This window comes from Protomyctophum bolini, assembly GCF_963924005.1.
Source record: "Protomyctophum bolini genome assembly, chromosome: 24".
Lineage (NCBI taxonomy): Eukaryota > Metazoa > Chordata > Actinopteri > Myctophiformes > Myctophidae > Protomyctophum > Protomyctophum bolini.
In genome coordinates, this window is record NC_137885.1 from 28,130,340 (window position 1) to 28,148,656 (window position 18,317).

The 18,317-nt window shown below is 42.5% G+C and overlaps 1 protein-coding gene across 1 annotated transcript in view; it reads left to right on the plus strand.

Annotated features, from left to right (window-relative positions):
• Window positions 1-18,317, plus strand: part of LOC308311849 (receptor tyrosine-protein kinase erbB-4-like) — a gene marked incomplete at its 5' end in the record, with an annotated part of 279,643 nt that overhangs the window by 235,201 nt on the left and 26,125 nt on the right. The window contains 3 exons of the mRNA XM_080758624.1: window positions 1,819-1,974; window positions 13,475-13,550; window positions 15,579-15,725. Coding sequence (XP_080614750.1) covers window positions 1,819-1,974; window positions 13,475-13,550; window positions 15,579-15,725 — 379 coding nt within the window. The remainder of the gene's footprint in view (window positions 1-1,818; window positions 1,975-13,474; window positions 13,551-15,578; window positions 15,726-18,317) is intronic.

Below are 18,317 nucleotides of genomic sequence, written 5' to 3' on the forward strand. Positions count from 1 at the left end.
TGATGCCGTAACTTTAGTGAGCTCTAGGGACTGATGCCGTAACTTTAGTGAGCTCTAGGGACTGATGCCGTAACTTTAGTGAGCTCTAGGGACTGATGCCGTAACTTTAGTGAGCTCTAGGGACTGATGCCGTAACTTTAGTGTGCGGTTATCGTAAAGAAAGACGGACAATAAGCGATCAGCGGACGTGATTTAACAACAGCGGTGAGTTTCCCCTGAGAAATAATGGAGGACAGGAGGAAATAACCTGACTGGATATTATTTATGCATTAACTCAGGTCCTAGTGTCCTCTGTGTGTGTGTTCTCTCTCTCTCTCTCTCTCTCTCTCTCTCTCTCTTTCACACTCACTATCTCTCTCTCTCTCTCTCTCTCTCTCTCTCTCTCTCTCTCTCTCTTTCACACACACTCACTCACTCACTCGCACTTCCTCTTTAACTCTTTATCTGTCATTCTGTTTCTCTCTTAACATTTTCTCTCAGACACTCACTATCGTCATCAGTCACACTCTCACTCTGTCTCTCTTACCCCCATGGATCAATCTCTCTCTCTCTCTCTCTCTCTCTCTCTCTCTCTCTGTATGAGAGAGTTTCGTATGTACTCGTTCTCCACCGATGATGGCAAAGATGAAATGTTAACCAAATGACTTTCTCTCCCTTCCCACACCTTCCCCATCTCCTCCTCCTCCTCCTTCTCTCTCTCCCCTTTTTTCTCCTCCCCCAAACCCTCCCACGCCGCCTCTGTCCTCCCTTCCCCACATCCTTCTCTCCCCCCCTGCCATCCCCATCTCTCTCTCTCTCTCTCTCTCTCTCTCAATTCAATTCAACAGGCTTTATTGGCATGACGTTTTACAAGTGTTGCCAAAGCACAATCACAGATATGACAAACAACAACATTGTCTTGCCTTTAAGGCAATTCTAAGCAATGTTGGTATTTCTGTCCGCTTTAGAAAAGCCTGCAACTACTTTATTGTCATCCTGTGTACATGTGCTTTTATTTTGAAGAAATCAGTATATAATGAGTCACTTCCTGTGAGCACCATCTTTGATGCAGCAGTGCAGAGAGTAAACACACACTGTTCAGAGCTGTAAGCCTAAGAAAAGAAAACATCTACCAACTTGGAAGCTTTTGAGAGGCAATGCTGTAAGTTGCAGTTGATGTTAGATATGCTAACTTTCTGTACAATTTTGTGGTATTTTGTTATGTTTATTTTGTATTTGGAAACGTTTTTGACAAATGTTTACTGTTGTCTGCAGAACATAACATAGCCTAGCCTAGCCTCAGGTGTATGTCATCCTACTAATCAACACTGATGAGTGTATGTGGCTTAGCTAGTGTATGTATGATTGTTAATTACCTGGGTTTATTTAGTTGTGAAATGATTGGAATGCTGTCAATTAAGAACAACTCTGAATGTATTGTTTTATAATTTTTTGCAGTTTTCACCGCTTTGTCATGAAGTAAACAGTCAATTCCACCTTCAACTCTGTCTTCATTGGCTGCGGTTTATCTTGATGTTAAGTGGCAGTCCCATACACTGCCATAGAACATTACAAACATAACAACATAATATCCCAATGACATGGAAAAAATAACTAAAAATAATATAAAATAAAGCAGGTGGTGCATAAAATAAAACATGGCATACTGTATGTGTGTCCTACTGGTTTGTTTCCTTTTCTTGTGACAGGAATTGACATATTTTGCAGCCAAAACGGCACATTCTTTCTGTTCCCCCAGAAGGACTGGTAATCTTTCCCTTTCTGTCATACTTCGGAATTCTGGGAGATTTGTTTCAAATCTCTCTGTCTCTCTCCCAGGGCATGATGTACCTGGAGGAGCGGAGGCTGGTGCACCGGGACCTGGCAGCGCGTAACGTCCTGGTCAAGTCGCCCAACCACATCAAGATCACAGACTTCGGCCTGGCGCGCCTCCTGGACGCCGACGAGAAGGAGTACAACGCCGACGGGGGCAAGGTGGGTGGAAGAAGTAGCCGCTATAGCCGCTGGCTAGACTGCTGCACCCCTGGCTAGTAGCCACTTAGGGGGCACCAGGGGTGCGCGCAGTTCATCTATTTGATCTGTTTTGATTAAGCCATTTTGACCTGAGATCAGATTCAAAAATTGTCTTCTAAATCCTGACAGTTTTCTGAAAAAGCTGTGTTTCTATGTCGGTCGTTCTTCGATTTTTCAAAAATAGCAGAGCTACAAGCTACAAACTGTCGGGATCTACAAGCTCTGTGGCGCGCTATGAGCTTGTAGATCCTGACAGTTTTTTTTTCTGAAAAACCTCAGTCGTTCTCAATATTTCATGTCAAGGGCCCCAAAATGTATATGTAATATGCCGCCGACCCCCATCTGAAAATATGTTGTTCCAGATTTGAGTTTAAAACTGAAACTCTGAAAGAATAATATATAATCAAAGATTTAGCTATTGAAAGATCAAAAATCACTATTCTCAATGCCGGACGGATTTGACAAAAAGACGGATTTTGGAGTATTTTTTTCCGAGAAAACAGGCAGGAAATAAATCATAACGAGTGTATTCCAATGGGGCGCCAGAACAAATGGACAGGGCACAGCACTTTTGGTTTTGTTTTTTCTTCTTACTAAATAGTATCTGATCGACCCAAAACATTGTGTTTATTTATGGTCATGATTTGGCTTTGCCTGCGGCGTAAACATCTTTATTTTTATTTTTTTATATATATATTTTTTATCCCACGATTTTGTAACCCATTTTTCACCCCTGTGTCAATCATCTACTGTGATCCTGGGCTCTACACACCCTCCGCCAACCTGGGGAGAGCAACGGACTTAACTCATGCTCCCTTCATGCCTGAGTGTCCAAGTTGCTCCTTTACACCTGACAGGGGGGAGTTTCCCTGGTTGGACGTATAGCGCGTGGAAGGAACACGTTATTCCAACCAGTTCCTTTCCCCTCCATCAGGCGCCCCGGCTGGCCAGGGGGAGGAAGTTTAGAGACCAGGATTACTGCATGTTTTTTGTGAGGGTATCTACCCTAGGGGACACGGGGAGAACATGCAAACTCCACACAGAAAGTAAACGTCTTTAACATAAATACTTTTTGAAGCGTCTATGGGGAACATGAATGGGGACATATTTCCTGAGCCACTCTGGTGGTTCTGAAAGGGGGGGGCTGGACTGCGACGCTCCATTATAGGCCCTGTTTCAGTAGCGCCGTGCGGCCTGCAGGCCCTCCTGGGACCCCTGGGAGGGCCTGCAGAGCGTGCAGAGATCCACGGTCCAATTGGACCAGCGATGCAAGAGATGAAAATGTCTAACCCATTCTGACCTGAGATCAGATTCATACGAGGTTTCCACTGGACACACACTGGTCATGATTAACCCATTCTGACCTGAGATCAGATTCTAAAAAAGGTCAGTTGTTCTTCGATTTTTTCAAAAATAGCAGACCTACAAGCTCGTAGTAGCGCGCCACTCGGTGGCGCGCTATGAGCTTGTAGATCTGCTATTTTTCAATAGCTAAAGCATAACATGATGCCAACACCAAAATGGGTTCCCGTTCAGAATGGGCTAATGTAATTACAACTTGGTATTTCCACACCAACCATGAAGGTCATTTTCGAGGCAATTCAATCTAAGCTGTAATAAATGTAGACCTCACATAGCACAGGGATTTTTATATAGAGAACACTGCACTGTACACATTGTACTGTATAGGTTACATTATCATTTGCTGAATAGTGTAACTGTAAGGCGTACGCCACGCAATCCATTGACAAACAATGACAAAATACTCTAGTGTTTATTCTGTATGTAATGTCTCTAAGCCAGGGGTAACCAACCCGGGGTTCGCGATCTACCAGTCGATCGCGGGAACGTTTCCAGTCGATCGCGAAGTGTTAGACCCATTGGAATAATGTCAGTGCCGCTCGTCACATGCAAATTAATTTTGAGCAGAGCGCTGTGGCTCTGAGTTTGAGAATAGACCCCATCGTCCAAGGGTGTGTGTGTGTGTGGTGGGAGGGGTGGTATCTTAGCAACACTGAATGACCTGTCCCATTGGTCGTGTGCTCGTATCATGAGCCAATGGCTGCAGCTCTGAGCTTCCCAGACCCAGGTTCACATACTACACTACTACACAAGCCGTAAAGCGAACTGACAGGTACCATATTAGCAGCTGTGAGCGCTCTTCTCTTCTCGTGAAGAAAGCAGGACAGAGTTGTCAAATAAATCCCGCCGTCATTCATACTGTATTTATTCTCCGACCCGACATTAAAATACGGAACAACGTGCGTTCATTACGGGGCTCGTGACAGGCTGCAGACACAGATAGATAGATAGCGCCGCTGCTCCTTCAGTTTTCGTTGTTCGTTGTTATAATATTTTTTATTATTGGGATTTGATCATTGATGCAAATTCTAAACATATGGATGCAGCTGCAGAAGTTGTGTTGCTTAAAGGAATGCATAGTTGCGTTCTCCTCAACTGCTGCGCACTGTGCGTAGCAACAACAAAAATATAAAATATAATATAAATAATATAATATAAAAATATACTGAATATACCAGTCTGCAATGCAAACTAATAGGCGAGTGCACTCCAGGGCATATGCAAAGGGAAAGAATGAAAGAATGCTACAGTTTGAATTCTGTACACATGCACACATAGAGCAAAAAATATGATAAATATGAAATATGAAAACTTGTTGAAGTACAACGCATGAGTCAAGTAGCTGCTTTTGTATCAAACCCTTTCCTCTTTACTGAGCCTACTGTCATTGAACTGCTGTCCGATAAAATGCAGGATGTGTTTGCATTAACTTCAGATATTTAAATGGAGATTATTGGATTAGTAAGTGACTGTCACCTGCAGGTCAGAGCTAAAGAGAAGGAATTTTGGTCTCTTGTGAGCAGAGAAGTATCCCCTGATTGTGTCGTGTGCACTGAAGCTGCATGCCTACTTTGGTTGCACGTACTTATGTGAAATGGCCTTTTCACAAATGAAAATAATAAAATCCAAGTTTAGAACTCGTATGACTGACTCACATCTTAATGACACCCTCAGACTGGCAATCACTAAATATGAACCAGATTTCAAAACGCTTGCAGATAAAGTGCAGTCACAGCAGTCTCATTAAAGGTGGGCTGACCCTGAGAGTATGTCACCATATCTGTGCAAATATATATGGTCATGTTATGCCTATGTCATTTGAACATCTGCCAATGTGAATATTCATTGAAATGAGAAACAAAATATTTCTAATACTAATTATTTCTAATTTGTCTTAATATTATTTGACATTGATAATATAACTTACTATAAGTATTTATTCTAATTTAAGCTTTAGTCTTTGTGTGGATGTGTGCACATGCATTGAGCCTGTCAGAAATAGCAAAAAAACAAGTGTTTTTTCTAACACGTTTTAGTGGTAGATCTTGGCTTACAATTGGGAATAAAATGGGCTCTTGGGCTTGAAAAGGTTGGTTACCACTGCTCTAAGCCAATGGTTACCAAACATTTTCATGTCAAGGAACTCCGAATTGACACTGATTTGCCCGCGGACCCCCATTTGAAAAGATTTGCTAGCAACCCCCATAAGAGAAGATTTTTTACGGCTCTAGCCGTGATTCTCAACCCGTTTAATTTCAATGCGTATTGTTGCATATTTGTCTACAGTCTATTAAGGCCTATTCATAGTCTGGATTTTCGGTGGTGAGGTGACCACCGCTCTGGTGGTGAGGTTGACCACCGCTCCGGTGGTGAGGTGACCACCGCTCTGGTGGTGAAGTGACCACCGCTCCGGTGGTGAGCTGACCACCGCTCCGGTGGTGAGGTGACCACCGGAGCTGAAATAACGTTGAGCGGTGGTGAGTAAAAACAGAGAGAAGGGCTGGAGCGGTGGCGGTGGTTTGCTCTTCACCACGGCTCAGTGACGTCATGTTGTAGTTCGGTGGTCACCTACGTATATCCACCGTAAATCCAGACTATGTATGAGCCTCTAGTCTCCTTATAATGGCATTTCTATCTCTGAGACCCCAATTTATATTGTAAAGTCAACGCCAATTGAACTCTGAGAGTGTAGAGTTACGGACCCATAAGGGTCCATTTTAGACCCCATGTTGGGAGTCACTGGTCTACAGTGCTTGGGCTCAACACTTGGTTTTACAAAAGCCTTTCGCCACCTGAAAGTTTGTAAACTTTGGACGGACATGTTATTGGAATGTCGGAACAGAAGAGATCAGCTCAACACATGCATTATTCATCCATCGCCCGCATCCCGCAGCCACAGCCTCGCTGCATGACAATTTCATTATTAATACTTTTGTTTTAACCCATTCTGACCTGAGATCAGATTCTAAAAATGTCTTCTACATCCTGACAGTTTTCTGAAAAAGCTGTGTTTCTATGTCAGTCGCTCTTCGATTTTTCAAAAAATAGCAGACCTACAAGCTCGTAGCGCGCCACTCGGTGGCGCGCTACGAGCTTGTAGATCTGCTATTTTTCAATAGCTAAAGCATAGCATAATGCTAACACCAAAAGGGGGTTCCCGCCCAAACTGGGTTAATACAAAAAGGAAAAGATTTTCATCAACTCTGTTGAACTTATCAGGCCGTGGAATTTGATTTGCATATACTTCATCTCAACAAATAACGGCACTGCACTTTCCATCAGCTTTGTTTTGTTTTGGGTGGGTGGGCGGGTGTTGAGGGTTTTTTAGTTTTAGTTATTTTTTGTTGTTGTGGAGACTTGGTATGCAGATTGGGTGTTTCTATTGTTTTTATTAGATTGCCTTGTTCAGCACTGTTTATTTGGCTGAGGTGGCGAGCTGTAATAATATGTGACTCCGAAATATCGGGTCACACTCGAGTTTACATCCGCACGTAACCCAGGCAGGTATTAATTAACCCGACTGTTAATCTATTGGAATGTGTTACGAGCAGCACTTAATTAGTTAGTGATTGTTTGTGTGTGAGATATTGTGCAAACTTCTTAAATAGCAGATTTTACTTCCTGACTCAGAGGTTTTAGTTTTTTTCCCCCAAAATGAGTTGATAGCACAGGCAGACTCTTCACATACTAGTAGCATGTCTGAAATAAATGTCAGAGCTGAAATCGTACATATGAAATAAATGTTTAAACATGTAGCTAGGTGTATAATGTTAGAGAAGTGAACCTTTTCAAGCCTGTTTTCTCAACTCGCTGTTTCTCTGCAAGACATTATACTCTATAAGCCATGGGTCAAACTGATCAACCAATATTTGTAGCTATGATTCCCTGCTTTCATATGACATGAAATGGCCAATGGCAGTCCCTCAGTCAAGGGGATTTTTTATTTTGACCCAAAACAATGTGTCCGTGACCCAGATCAACTGTAAACAGCTGCACGGAAACATAACCGGCTTAGAATGAGTCACTTCTCCCGGCATGTGGGCTACCAGTAATCATGATAAATGATTGATGTCGTCAGGGGATATCGATGCAATGTCAGACAGAAACCTTCTAACTACACATAATAAAAAAAAACGTTTTAGTTTTAGTTTCTTTTTCTTTGCCATAAATGAATGCCCTACTTCATCACGCGAGAGTGGCGTGAAACATATCAGATCTGCAAGCTCACAATGCGGCGAGCGCGTTAATGTGAGATTGTAGATAGGTCGATTATTTTAGAATAATACTAAAATGGAACACGTAGCAGTTTTGGACATGCAAGGTTTCTGCCCCCGGCGGGATATAGCCATATATATATATATATATATATATATATATAAACAGTCATCCAGTAAATAGAAAAATGAGAGCGGGCCATTGAGGACAAATCAACCCAGATGACAGTGGAGACCCCAGTGACATGTCACCAACAACCAGGGCTTTCATTTCCCTTCATTCTGTTCATTTCCCCAGAGAGGGAGAGGAGGGGGGGGGGGGGGGGGGAGAGAGAGAGGGCTAGGAGAGAGAAAGAGAGAGAGAGGGGTGGGGAGAGAGAGAGGTTAGGGAGAGAGAGGGAGAGAGATAGAGAGGGGGCTAGGAGAGAGAAAGAGAGAGGTGGGGAGAGAGAGGGTAGGGAGAGGGAGAGATAGAAGAGTGAGAGAGAGAGGGTAGGGGGAGGGAGGGAGGGAGAGAGTGGGAGAGGAAGATAGAGACTGCATGAGAGGTTCCCAGAAAATAGGAGGCTCCGACTGTGCTAAATGACGCGTGCGTGTGGTGCGTTCGTGCGTGCGTGCGTTCGTGCGTGCGTGCGTCATGTTTCTGTGTATTCAATAAAACATACTGGCACTATCGCAGCACGTCAGGTAAATTGGTTTGCTGAGGTCTCTACAGTACATATAGGTAAACAGCAGCCCTCTGCACTGAGGGGTGATAGTGGTGTGAAACGACCACGCCGTCGTCCTATAGTCCTGCGGTTCCCACTGCTGGCCCGTAAAGGAAATTGCAATTGTCTCTATTCTTGCAAGAGAAGTTTCTCAACCTGTTTAACCCATTCTGACCTGAGATCAGATTATATAACGCACAGAAGAATGGTTGGTTCTTTAACGCATTTTGACCTGAGATCAGATTCTAAAAAATGTCTTCTAAATCCTGACAGTTTTCAAAAATAGCAGACCTATACAAGCTCTTAGCGCGCCACTCGGTGGCTACGAGCCACCGTAAAATATTGTAAAGAAATTGTAAAATTATTGTAAAATAAGGGCTCATTTTGTTCCCCCTGGAACTCTCTCAAGGACCCTTGGGGGTCGATCCCCGGAACCCCCACTCTGGGAATACCAGATCTGTGTAATACCCGCTTGCACACCACCTGCCGATGGCTGCGTAGTACAATGTATGCTAATCGATGGCACTACTTGGAAAATGATTGACTTTATAAAAAAAGGGAGTATACATGCTCGAAAAGCAATTCTCCCATGTTCTGTACAGTCAGTCGTACAAGGAGGTTAAGTGACAATTAGTTTGAACAAAATACGTACAGTAGCATCCTTTCATCATCCTAGTACTAGTTTAGTACATTTTTTGTTCGCTGTGAATCAATGTTGTTTTTGGCAGAACATTTCTGTTTTAGTCAGAGTCTCTTGAATAATTTTCATCTAGTTTTATTCACATTTTAGTCACCTGGAATGTTTAAGTGTTAGTCTAGTTTTAGTCGACTAAATGTAAAAAGAAATCCCGGCAGGCCAATTTGATGCTATTTCCAGCATGCAACCAAGTGTAAAATGACTTATACTGGATCTTTTGTCCACTATAGAGTCCCTAAAACGTCTAGTTTTTATTTGACGAAATTGTCAATATATTTGATATATAGTATAATAGTTTAATATAATATAGTATAATAGGTTTAGTCATCGTTTTAATTTAGTCTCCATTTAGTTTTTAGTCAGTGAAAAAAGGTAGTCGACGAATGCATCTTTCGTCATAGTATTAGTGGACAAAATCAACACCGCTGTGAACGCTCTTTCATTTTCCCTCTTTCCGATTCTCTCTCTAAAAAAGTGTATTTAAAAACTATTTACGGAGCCAGATCTTCGTGTTTTATTTTCTCCCCCCGTATAAACAAATTGGAGAATTTAATATAATTGTCTCCATTGACTATTTATAATGCAATAACGTGATGAATAATTCACCCACGCGCTTATCTTTTTTTTCTTATTCTCCTGGCAAACGTTCTCTTTCTGATTCCCCCCCCCCCAGTCCCTTTCTCCAGCCCCCGCTTTCTCAGGCGTCCCTCTCTCTCTCTTTTTCTCTTGTTTAATCCATTCTGACCTGAGATCAGATTCAAAAAAATTCTTCTACATCCTGACAGTTTTCCATTCTGACCTGAGATCAGATTCTAAAAATGTCTTCTATTATGTCAGTCGCTCTTCGATTTTTCAAAAATAGCAGACCTACAAGCTCGTAGCGCGCCACTCGGTGACGCGCTATGAGCTTGTAGATCTGCTATTTTTAAATAGCTAAAGCATAACGTAATGCTGACACCAAAAGGGTTCCCGCTCAAAATGGGTTAAACCGTTTAGGCCTGACGTCGAAATTTAAAAAAATATATTCTAAATTATTCTAAATTTTGAAAAACCTCATGTTTCTGTATCAGTGGTGCTCAATATTTCATGTCAAGGACCTCAGAAACTACATGTAATTGGGCCGCCGACCCCCATTTGAAAATATGTTGTTCCAGGAACCCCTCGGAAGCAAAGATGTGAGTTAAAAACGTTCGCTCTGAAAGAATATAATATTCAAAGGTTTGCGCTATACATTTTTTTTCCAACAACAGCAGACCTACAAGCTATAATATGAGCTTGTAGATCTGCTATTTTTTCAATGGATATAACTTAAAACACAAAAAGGAGGTTCCCGACCAAAATGGATTAATCTCTTTCTATCCTTCCCTTTCATCTCTCCCTCGGTCCCATTGATTCCACCCCTCTGTCTATCCGCTGCTGTACCTAATAATACGTCTCCTCTCCTTTTACTCCTCAAAGAACACTTATTGAGCTAGCCTCAAGTTATCCCATTCTGGGCGGGAACCCCCTTTTTGGGCGTTTTAAGCATCGTGTTATACACTTTAGCTATTGAAAAAATAGCAGATCTACAAGCTCGTAGCGCGGCACCGAGTGCCGCGCTAAGAGCTTGTAGGTCTGCTATTTTTTGAAAAAATCGTGAAAATGAGGCGCAAAACTTTTGAATACCGTATTTATATTCTTTTCAGAGCAAACGTTTTAAACTCAAATATGTGCTTCTGGGTGGCAGTGGGGGGGGGGGGGGGGGGGGTCCCTGGAACAACACAATTTCAGATGCAGGTTGGCGGACAATTATTGCCTATAATTACATATAGTTGACATGAAAATGTTTGAGAACGACTGACGTAATAGAAACATGAGGTTTTTCAGAAAATCGTCATGAAGTCATTTTTTGTACAATCGTCCTCAGGTCTAAACGGGTTATATAAGTATCTGGGCTTCCAGATCGACCCATCAAATATCTCTTAACCCATTCTGACCTGAGATCAGATTCATACGAGGTTTCCACTATAGGACACACACTTGGTCTGATTAACCCATTCTGACCTGAGATCAGATTCTAAAAAAATGTCAGTCGCTCTTCGATTTTTCAAAAAATAGCAGACCTACAAGCTCGTAGCACGCCACTCGGTGGCGCGCTATGAGCTTGTAGATCTGCTATTTTTCCAATAGCTAAAGCATAACATGATGCTAACACCAGAATGGGTTCCCGGTCAGAATGGGATAAACTCCACACCTCAAGCCTATATAGCCTCTATAAAGCCCAAGGTGAAGGCTTGTGTTGCAGGGAGTAAATCATGCCTTTCTCATGGAGACGGGGAACTCCTGGATGTCGTCAACCATCTTGGCCTCGTCTTTTCCTGGCCACGGTGACCCATACAGTACATCCATGATGTACAGTATCGCTCATATACTGTACATCACGGATGATTCTGCTCAGTGTCTGCAATCATTAGATTAGATTCCGGGTATCATTTGTGCGTTATAACCCATTTTGGGGTGGGAACCCCTTTTGGGCGTTAGCATTATGTTGTGCTTTAGCTATTGAAAAATAGCAGATCTACAAGCTCACAGCGTGCCACCGAGTGGCGCGCTACGAGCTTGTAGGTCTGCTATTTTTTGAAGAATTTAGTGAAAAGTGACATGAAAGTGTTTGAGAACGACTGACATAGAAAAAAACTGCTTTTTCAAGAAAACGGTCAGGATGTAGAAGACAATTGCAGAATCGTTCCCAGGTCAGAATGGGTTAAGAAGACGTGTCAATGGTGGTGGTGTAAAGTAACTTCAGTACATTTACTCAACTGCTGCACTTATAAAGCTACTATAAGCAATAATAATATGTCAACATTTGAATGACCTTTTTTTGATTTTTTTTTGTTGGTATTCAGACCGCCAGCAATAGGTATAGAATGCTCCCAACATGTTTTGCCACAATCTGCATTCAAAGATTTTCCTAGAAGCTTTGTCATTGGTCGATTTGCCTGGCTACTTCCTGATTGGTTATTCATTTCGCCCGGGTTTTCTTTCTTTTTTTTCTTTTGACCAATGACAAAGCTTCTATGGGAACATCTTTGGATGCAGATTGTGGCCCCTAGATTATACCAAAATATAAATAAAAAACAGAGTCATTAAAATGTTGACATATTATTGCTTATAGTAGCTTTAAGTACAATTTTAAGGTATATATTTTTTACTTTACTGGAGTATTTCCAATTTTCAGTACTCTTACGTCTACTCCACTACATATTTGTATTGCAAAACGTAGCCTATACATTTATATATATATATATATATATACATGTTATGTCTAACTCTATGCTGCCCCTATGGTTAATTTATGCGGTTATTAAACGTTTGTTCTGTGTGGTTTCTACGTTCTGTGGCTTGTATGTTAATCCAGTATATGAACTTGAACCCTGTTTGTTGTTTATGCATAACTCTCTGTATCTTATGCTCTGAGATCACACAAAGCCCCAGTGTCATACTTGGGCTAAGATAAATCAAACGCAATAAACTGAATGCAATTGGCGTTGCAATAAATGGTTATTCCCGTCTAACTGCAAAATGAATCAAATTTATCCATTCTGGTTGGTGTTTTTTTTTTTTTTATTATTACATTTTTATCCCACGATTTTGTAATCCATTTTTCACCCCTGTGTCAATTACCTAATGTTATCCTGGGCTCACCCTCCGCCAACCTAGTCCCCATATATGGGGGACAAGGGGAGACCAACCTAGTCCCCATATATGGGGGACAAGGGGAGACCAACCTAGTCCCCATATATGGGGGACAAGGGGAGAGCAACGGACTTGAACTCATGCTTCCTTCATGCCTGAGTGTCCAAGTTGCTCCTTTACACCTGACACCTGTTGGTGTTTTAAGCATTATGTTATACTTTATAGCTATTGAAAGCTCATAGCGCTATGAACTTGTAGGTCTGCTATTTTTGAAAAAAATTGTGAAAATGTGCCTCAAATCTTTGAATATATTATTACAGAGTGAACATTTTAACTCAAATCTTCGCTTCTGGAAGGTCCCTGGAACAACATATTTTCAGATAGGGGTAATTGGCAGCCAATTACATATGATATTGGGGGTCCTTAAGGTGAAATAGTTTGAGCACCACTGACATATAAGACACATAGGTTTTTCAGAAAAACTAGGTCTAAATGGGTTAACCCATTCTGAGCGGGAACCCATTTTGGTGTTAGCATTATGTTATGCTTTAGCTATTGAAAAATAGCAGATCTACAAGCTCATAGCGCGCCACCGAGTGGCGCGCTATGAGCTTGTAGGTCTGCTGTTTTTGAAAGATCGAAGAACGACTGACATTTTTAGAATCTGATCTCGGGTCAGAATGGGTTAATCAGACCAGTGTGTGTCCAGTGGAAACCTCGTTTGAATCTGATTTCAGGTCAGAATGTGTTAATACAATCCCTCCATCCTTCTCTCTCTCTCTCTCTCTCTCTCTCCTTTCGACCAGATGCCCGTGAAGTGGATGGCTCTGGAGTGCATACACTACAGGAAGTTCACCCACCAGAGTGACGTGTGGAGTTACGGTAGGCGATGAAAATGCCATTAATTAACAGTAATAATGCATCTGCGGTGAACACATGGATCCTACATGGAATTATTATAATGCGCAGCCATGCCTTTTTGCATAAAAAGTGAATGAGGGAAGCAGGCAGCCACTTCACTTCCTGCTTTCAGCGTGTCAAAGACAGGTTCATCCCACAGGCTTTGGGGTGGATTTCAGGGCTTTGGTGGGTGATGGGTGGGGATCTTTTCTCTCAAATGTGGCATGGCCAGTATATTAGGGCCGATTTATACTCCTATTTTACCGCGTTAGTGCCGACATTTTCAGTAGCACCGAAGAGCCGGCTTCAGGACGGTATACCCCCCCCGAACCTCAAATGATGTCACATTGTAGGCTCTACAGCAGGGGTCCTCAACTAGAAATGCTGATGGTTCACAAATACTTTTTGAATAAGACCATATGGTCCAGTCTCACATTGCGCACGCAAATAAAAGTGCGGGTCGCGGGCCACATGGGCCCCACGGGGTGGGGCTTCCCCCCTCGTCCCCCCCCGTCCCCCCCCCACCCCACCCCTAGAAACACCTATGCCTGTTTAGTACAGTGAAACCAAGCTACACAAACCGGGTCCCATCCCAACCAACCAACCAACCAACATTGGGGTGGCAGAGTATGAAAATATATTTCACCTCCAAATGTCAACTGAATGTGTGAATGTGTCAGCGCAACATTATCATCATGATGTGCCACACAATACACAAATTGTGCCACAAATATGCGTTTCTCGTCATTTATCGAATACAACAGAGAATTCAACTATTTTCTTCTCTTTATTCTTTTTTTTTTTTTTTTTTTGCTTTATTTTACTTTTTTTTATGGAGGGACAGAAAGTAGGCTGACAGGAGATGGGGGGGGGTCACTCCCCCCCCCCATCTCTCTCCCCATTTCCTGTCGGGATTGGGAGTCGAACCCGTGGCACACTGGATTACCAGCTACTGTAAGGTGCCTGGACCGCTGAGCCACGGCCCAGGCCTTTTCATTTCTCCAGGGTCCGCAGAGAGGTGTGCCGTGGTCCGGTCGTGGACCCGCCTGTTGAGGACCACTCCTCCTCTACAGCGCCGAACCCACTTTTATTCGGCTCTAAAATAGGAGTATGAATCGGCCCCTTAGTCTGGAACTAGAGTGTGGAAGATTCAATTTCCAAAGGGGTGGTTACAAACGGATTCAAGCAAAAAAAAACCTAAATAAAAAACTCAGGTGTGAGCGATATGTCATTCAAAGCGAGGAGTGCCAGACCAACATGCCCAGGGATGCATTATGGAGCACCAAAGTCTGACGTCAATTATAGAGCGTCGCAGTCCAGCCCCCTATACCAGGGCCCAGGAAATTATTCCCCGTTCATTTTCCCCATAGACATTTCAAAAAGTATTTATTTAAAGACCTTTTAAGCCTCGTACTGTACAAAGCCAACTGGAGTTGTGACAAATCATGACGATAACCACAATTCTTCGGGCCGAACAAATAATTAGAAAGAAGAAGAAAACGGCAGGTTACAACGCCTTTTTTCTTGTTTTAGTTCTTTGTGATTATTTGTTTGGTCCAAAAGTTTTTGAAATGTCTATGGGAAAAATGCATTGGGAACTATTTCCTCGGCCTGGCGTCGTCATGAAAGGGGGCGAGACTGCAACACTCTATATGGCTAAAGGGAGTTAAGTCCACCACGGGTTTGTGTATTTTTTATATTGTATTATAATCCCCAAATAGGGGATCTTAAATCGCCTCATATAGGAACTGTGTTTGAAAAATAAACAAATCATCCCAGCGCCAGCGGTTTCACTTCTATGGTTATAAAGAATTGCTAATGTTACTGCTGCCGAATTAGTCACATTTTCGCTAGAACTGTATCAAACGTAACGTACTGCGACTGTCGTAAACGATACAGGATATGAGATGATTCTCTCTCTCTCTCTCTCTCTCTCTCTCTCTCTCTCTCTCTCTCTCTCCCTCTCTCCCTCCCCCGCTCACCTCTCTCTCCTGCTGACCCACCCCCCAGGCGTGACCATCTGGGAGCTGATGACGTTCGGAGGCAAGCCGTACGACGGCATCCCCACGCGGGAGATCCCCGACATCCTGGAGAAAGGAGAGCGCCTGCCTCAGCCGCCCATCTGCACCATCGATGTCTACATGGTCATGGTCAAATGTAAGTCATCTGCACCATCGAGGCACACACAAACGAGCCCTAATTAATACCACCACTTTTACAGAACACCATAAATGATACAAACCAACAGACAACTAACTACACAACCCTTTTGTAGAGGGTTTGTTTGTCACTCGCTGATATACAGGTACAGTGACATTATCATGATGGCACTGGCAGAATGGCAGCACGCCCGGACCTTTCCTGGTGGCCTGCCGCCTATTGGCCTGCCTGCCTGTTCAAAAAAAGAAGAATATATAAAAAGAATTCATGGCGGCCCCCTACGGTCGCCCGGTACGACCTGTGGCCAGTCCACATCGTCCATGTCGTCTACATCAGTGGTTCTCAACCTTTTCAGGCCATGACCCCCCCCAAAATAATCATATTTATTGACCCCCCACCCAGACAAGCACTTGGAGTTGAGGAGTTGAGGCATTGTTACTGTATTATTTAGTTCCACACACAAATATTGTGAAAATAGCCGATCTACAAGCTCGCACAATGCCTCGCAACGCCTCGCATACTCACAATGTGTTGCGTTCATGAGAAGGCATATTATGCATAGTGAGCTTGTAGATCTGCTATGTGAAGACTTGAAATGGGACTTGGCTGCATACTTTCTACTTTTTGGTACTTTTAAATACATTTTGATAGCAATACTTTTGTGCTTTCACTCAAGTACATTTTGAATTCCCGGACAGAGTATTTCTAGACTGCATTTCTGATACTTTTACTTAACCCATTTTGAGCGGGAACCCCTTTTGGTGGTTACATACATTATGTTATAATTTAGCTATTGAAAAATAGCAGATCTACAAGCTCACATCGCGCCACTCGGTGGCGCGCTATGAGCTTGTAGGTCTGCTAATTTTCTTTTTAATCCTTAAAACGTGCCTCAAATCTTTCAGAAAATTGTCATGATTTAGAAAACTTTTTTTTTTTTTTTTTTTTGACATCAGGCCTGAATAAAACATGCGAGTTCACTGACGCCGTGGGACAGTGACGTCGAAATGGAAGAAGTAGTGACAAAATGACAGATCATAGCCCAGGCTTTCTATCCCCAGAGGGTCGCGATCGAGGCCCCATTTGGACTCTCGGAATATGGAGATGTGGGTCTGTTAGGAAGGGGTAAAAAAAGCTCCTAATTAACCCATTCTGACCTGATTCATACGAGGTTTTCACTGGACACACACTGGTCTGATTAACCCATTCTGACCTGAGATCAGATTCTAAAAATGTCAATCGTTCTTCGATTTTTCAAAAATAGCAGACCTACAAGCTCGTGCTATGAGCTTGTAGATCTGCTATTTTTCAATAGCTAAAGCATAACATGATGCTAACACCAAAACGGGTTCCCGTTCAGAATGGGTTAAACTTGAATGACTGTAATAATATAATGATAGTCGCTTTCAAATGATTTCCGTCCCTGGGGTCTCATGGCTACAGAAGCCATAGCTATAGGAAAAGGCCCTCATTAGCTTATGAAAACATGTCACCACCAACGACCACCTGGATTTCTCGTCCCCTTTGAGGACTGCTCCGACCGACATATTGCATATACATTTTGCGTCGACGCAACCCGACAGTATATTATGGTGTGGCTTTTGGAGTCGAGTAGCATAACAGTATGGATTTTAGTGTACATATAGGCCTATTATCCCATTCTGACCGGGCACCCATTTTGGTGTTGGCATCATGTTATGCTTTAGCTATTGAAAAATAGCAGATCTACAAGCTCATATCGCGCCACCGAGTGGCGCGATACGAGCTTGTAGGTCTGCTATTTTTGAAAAATTCGAAGAACGACTGACATTTTTAGAATCTGATCTCAGGTCAGAATGGGTTAATCAGACCAGTGTGTGTCCCGTGGAAACCTCGTATGAATCTGATCTCAGGTCAGAATGGGTTAAAATGAACCAACGGTGGTGTGATACGGAGTCATGTACTGAGCCATGTATGCATTTTAACGACAGTATAGCCATGTTGTAGCCAATTATCCGTGCTCGGCTTTTTTTTCCTTTTTTTTTTGAGTGGTCAATTATTTTAGTACTATGGTGTATACATTGGTATAAAGTCAAGTACCACGTATGCATTTACCTGAATAATAATTAACAGTTTAGACCCTAGATTCTAAAACCTGAAAAACCTACGTATGTTTTTATGTTAGCGGTGCTCAACCTTTTTCATGTCAAGGACCCTGAGAATTATCTGTATTTGTCCGCCGACCCCCATCTGAAAATATAATGTTCCAGGGACCCTCCAAGAAGCACAGATTTGAGTTAAAAAAAAACGTTGACTATTATATATATATTCAAAGATTCGAGCCACATGTTCATGATTTTTCTAAAGTAGCAGATCTACAAGCTCGTAATGCGGCACTCTGTGCCGCGCTATGAGCTTGTAGATATGCTATTTTTCAACGGCTAAAGTTTAAAATAATGGTTAAAACACCAAATGGGGTTCCCGTCCTGAATGGATTAAACTGACCGGTATTGTTTATTTATTTTATTATTACAGTTACAGTATAGCCAATTATTTGTACCCGTTTTTCCTCCCCCAGTTCAGTCGTTATTTCCATTAATTCCTCCCCTA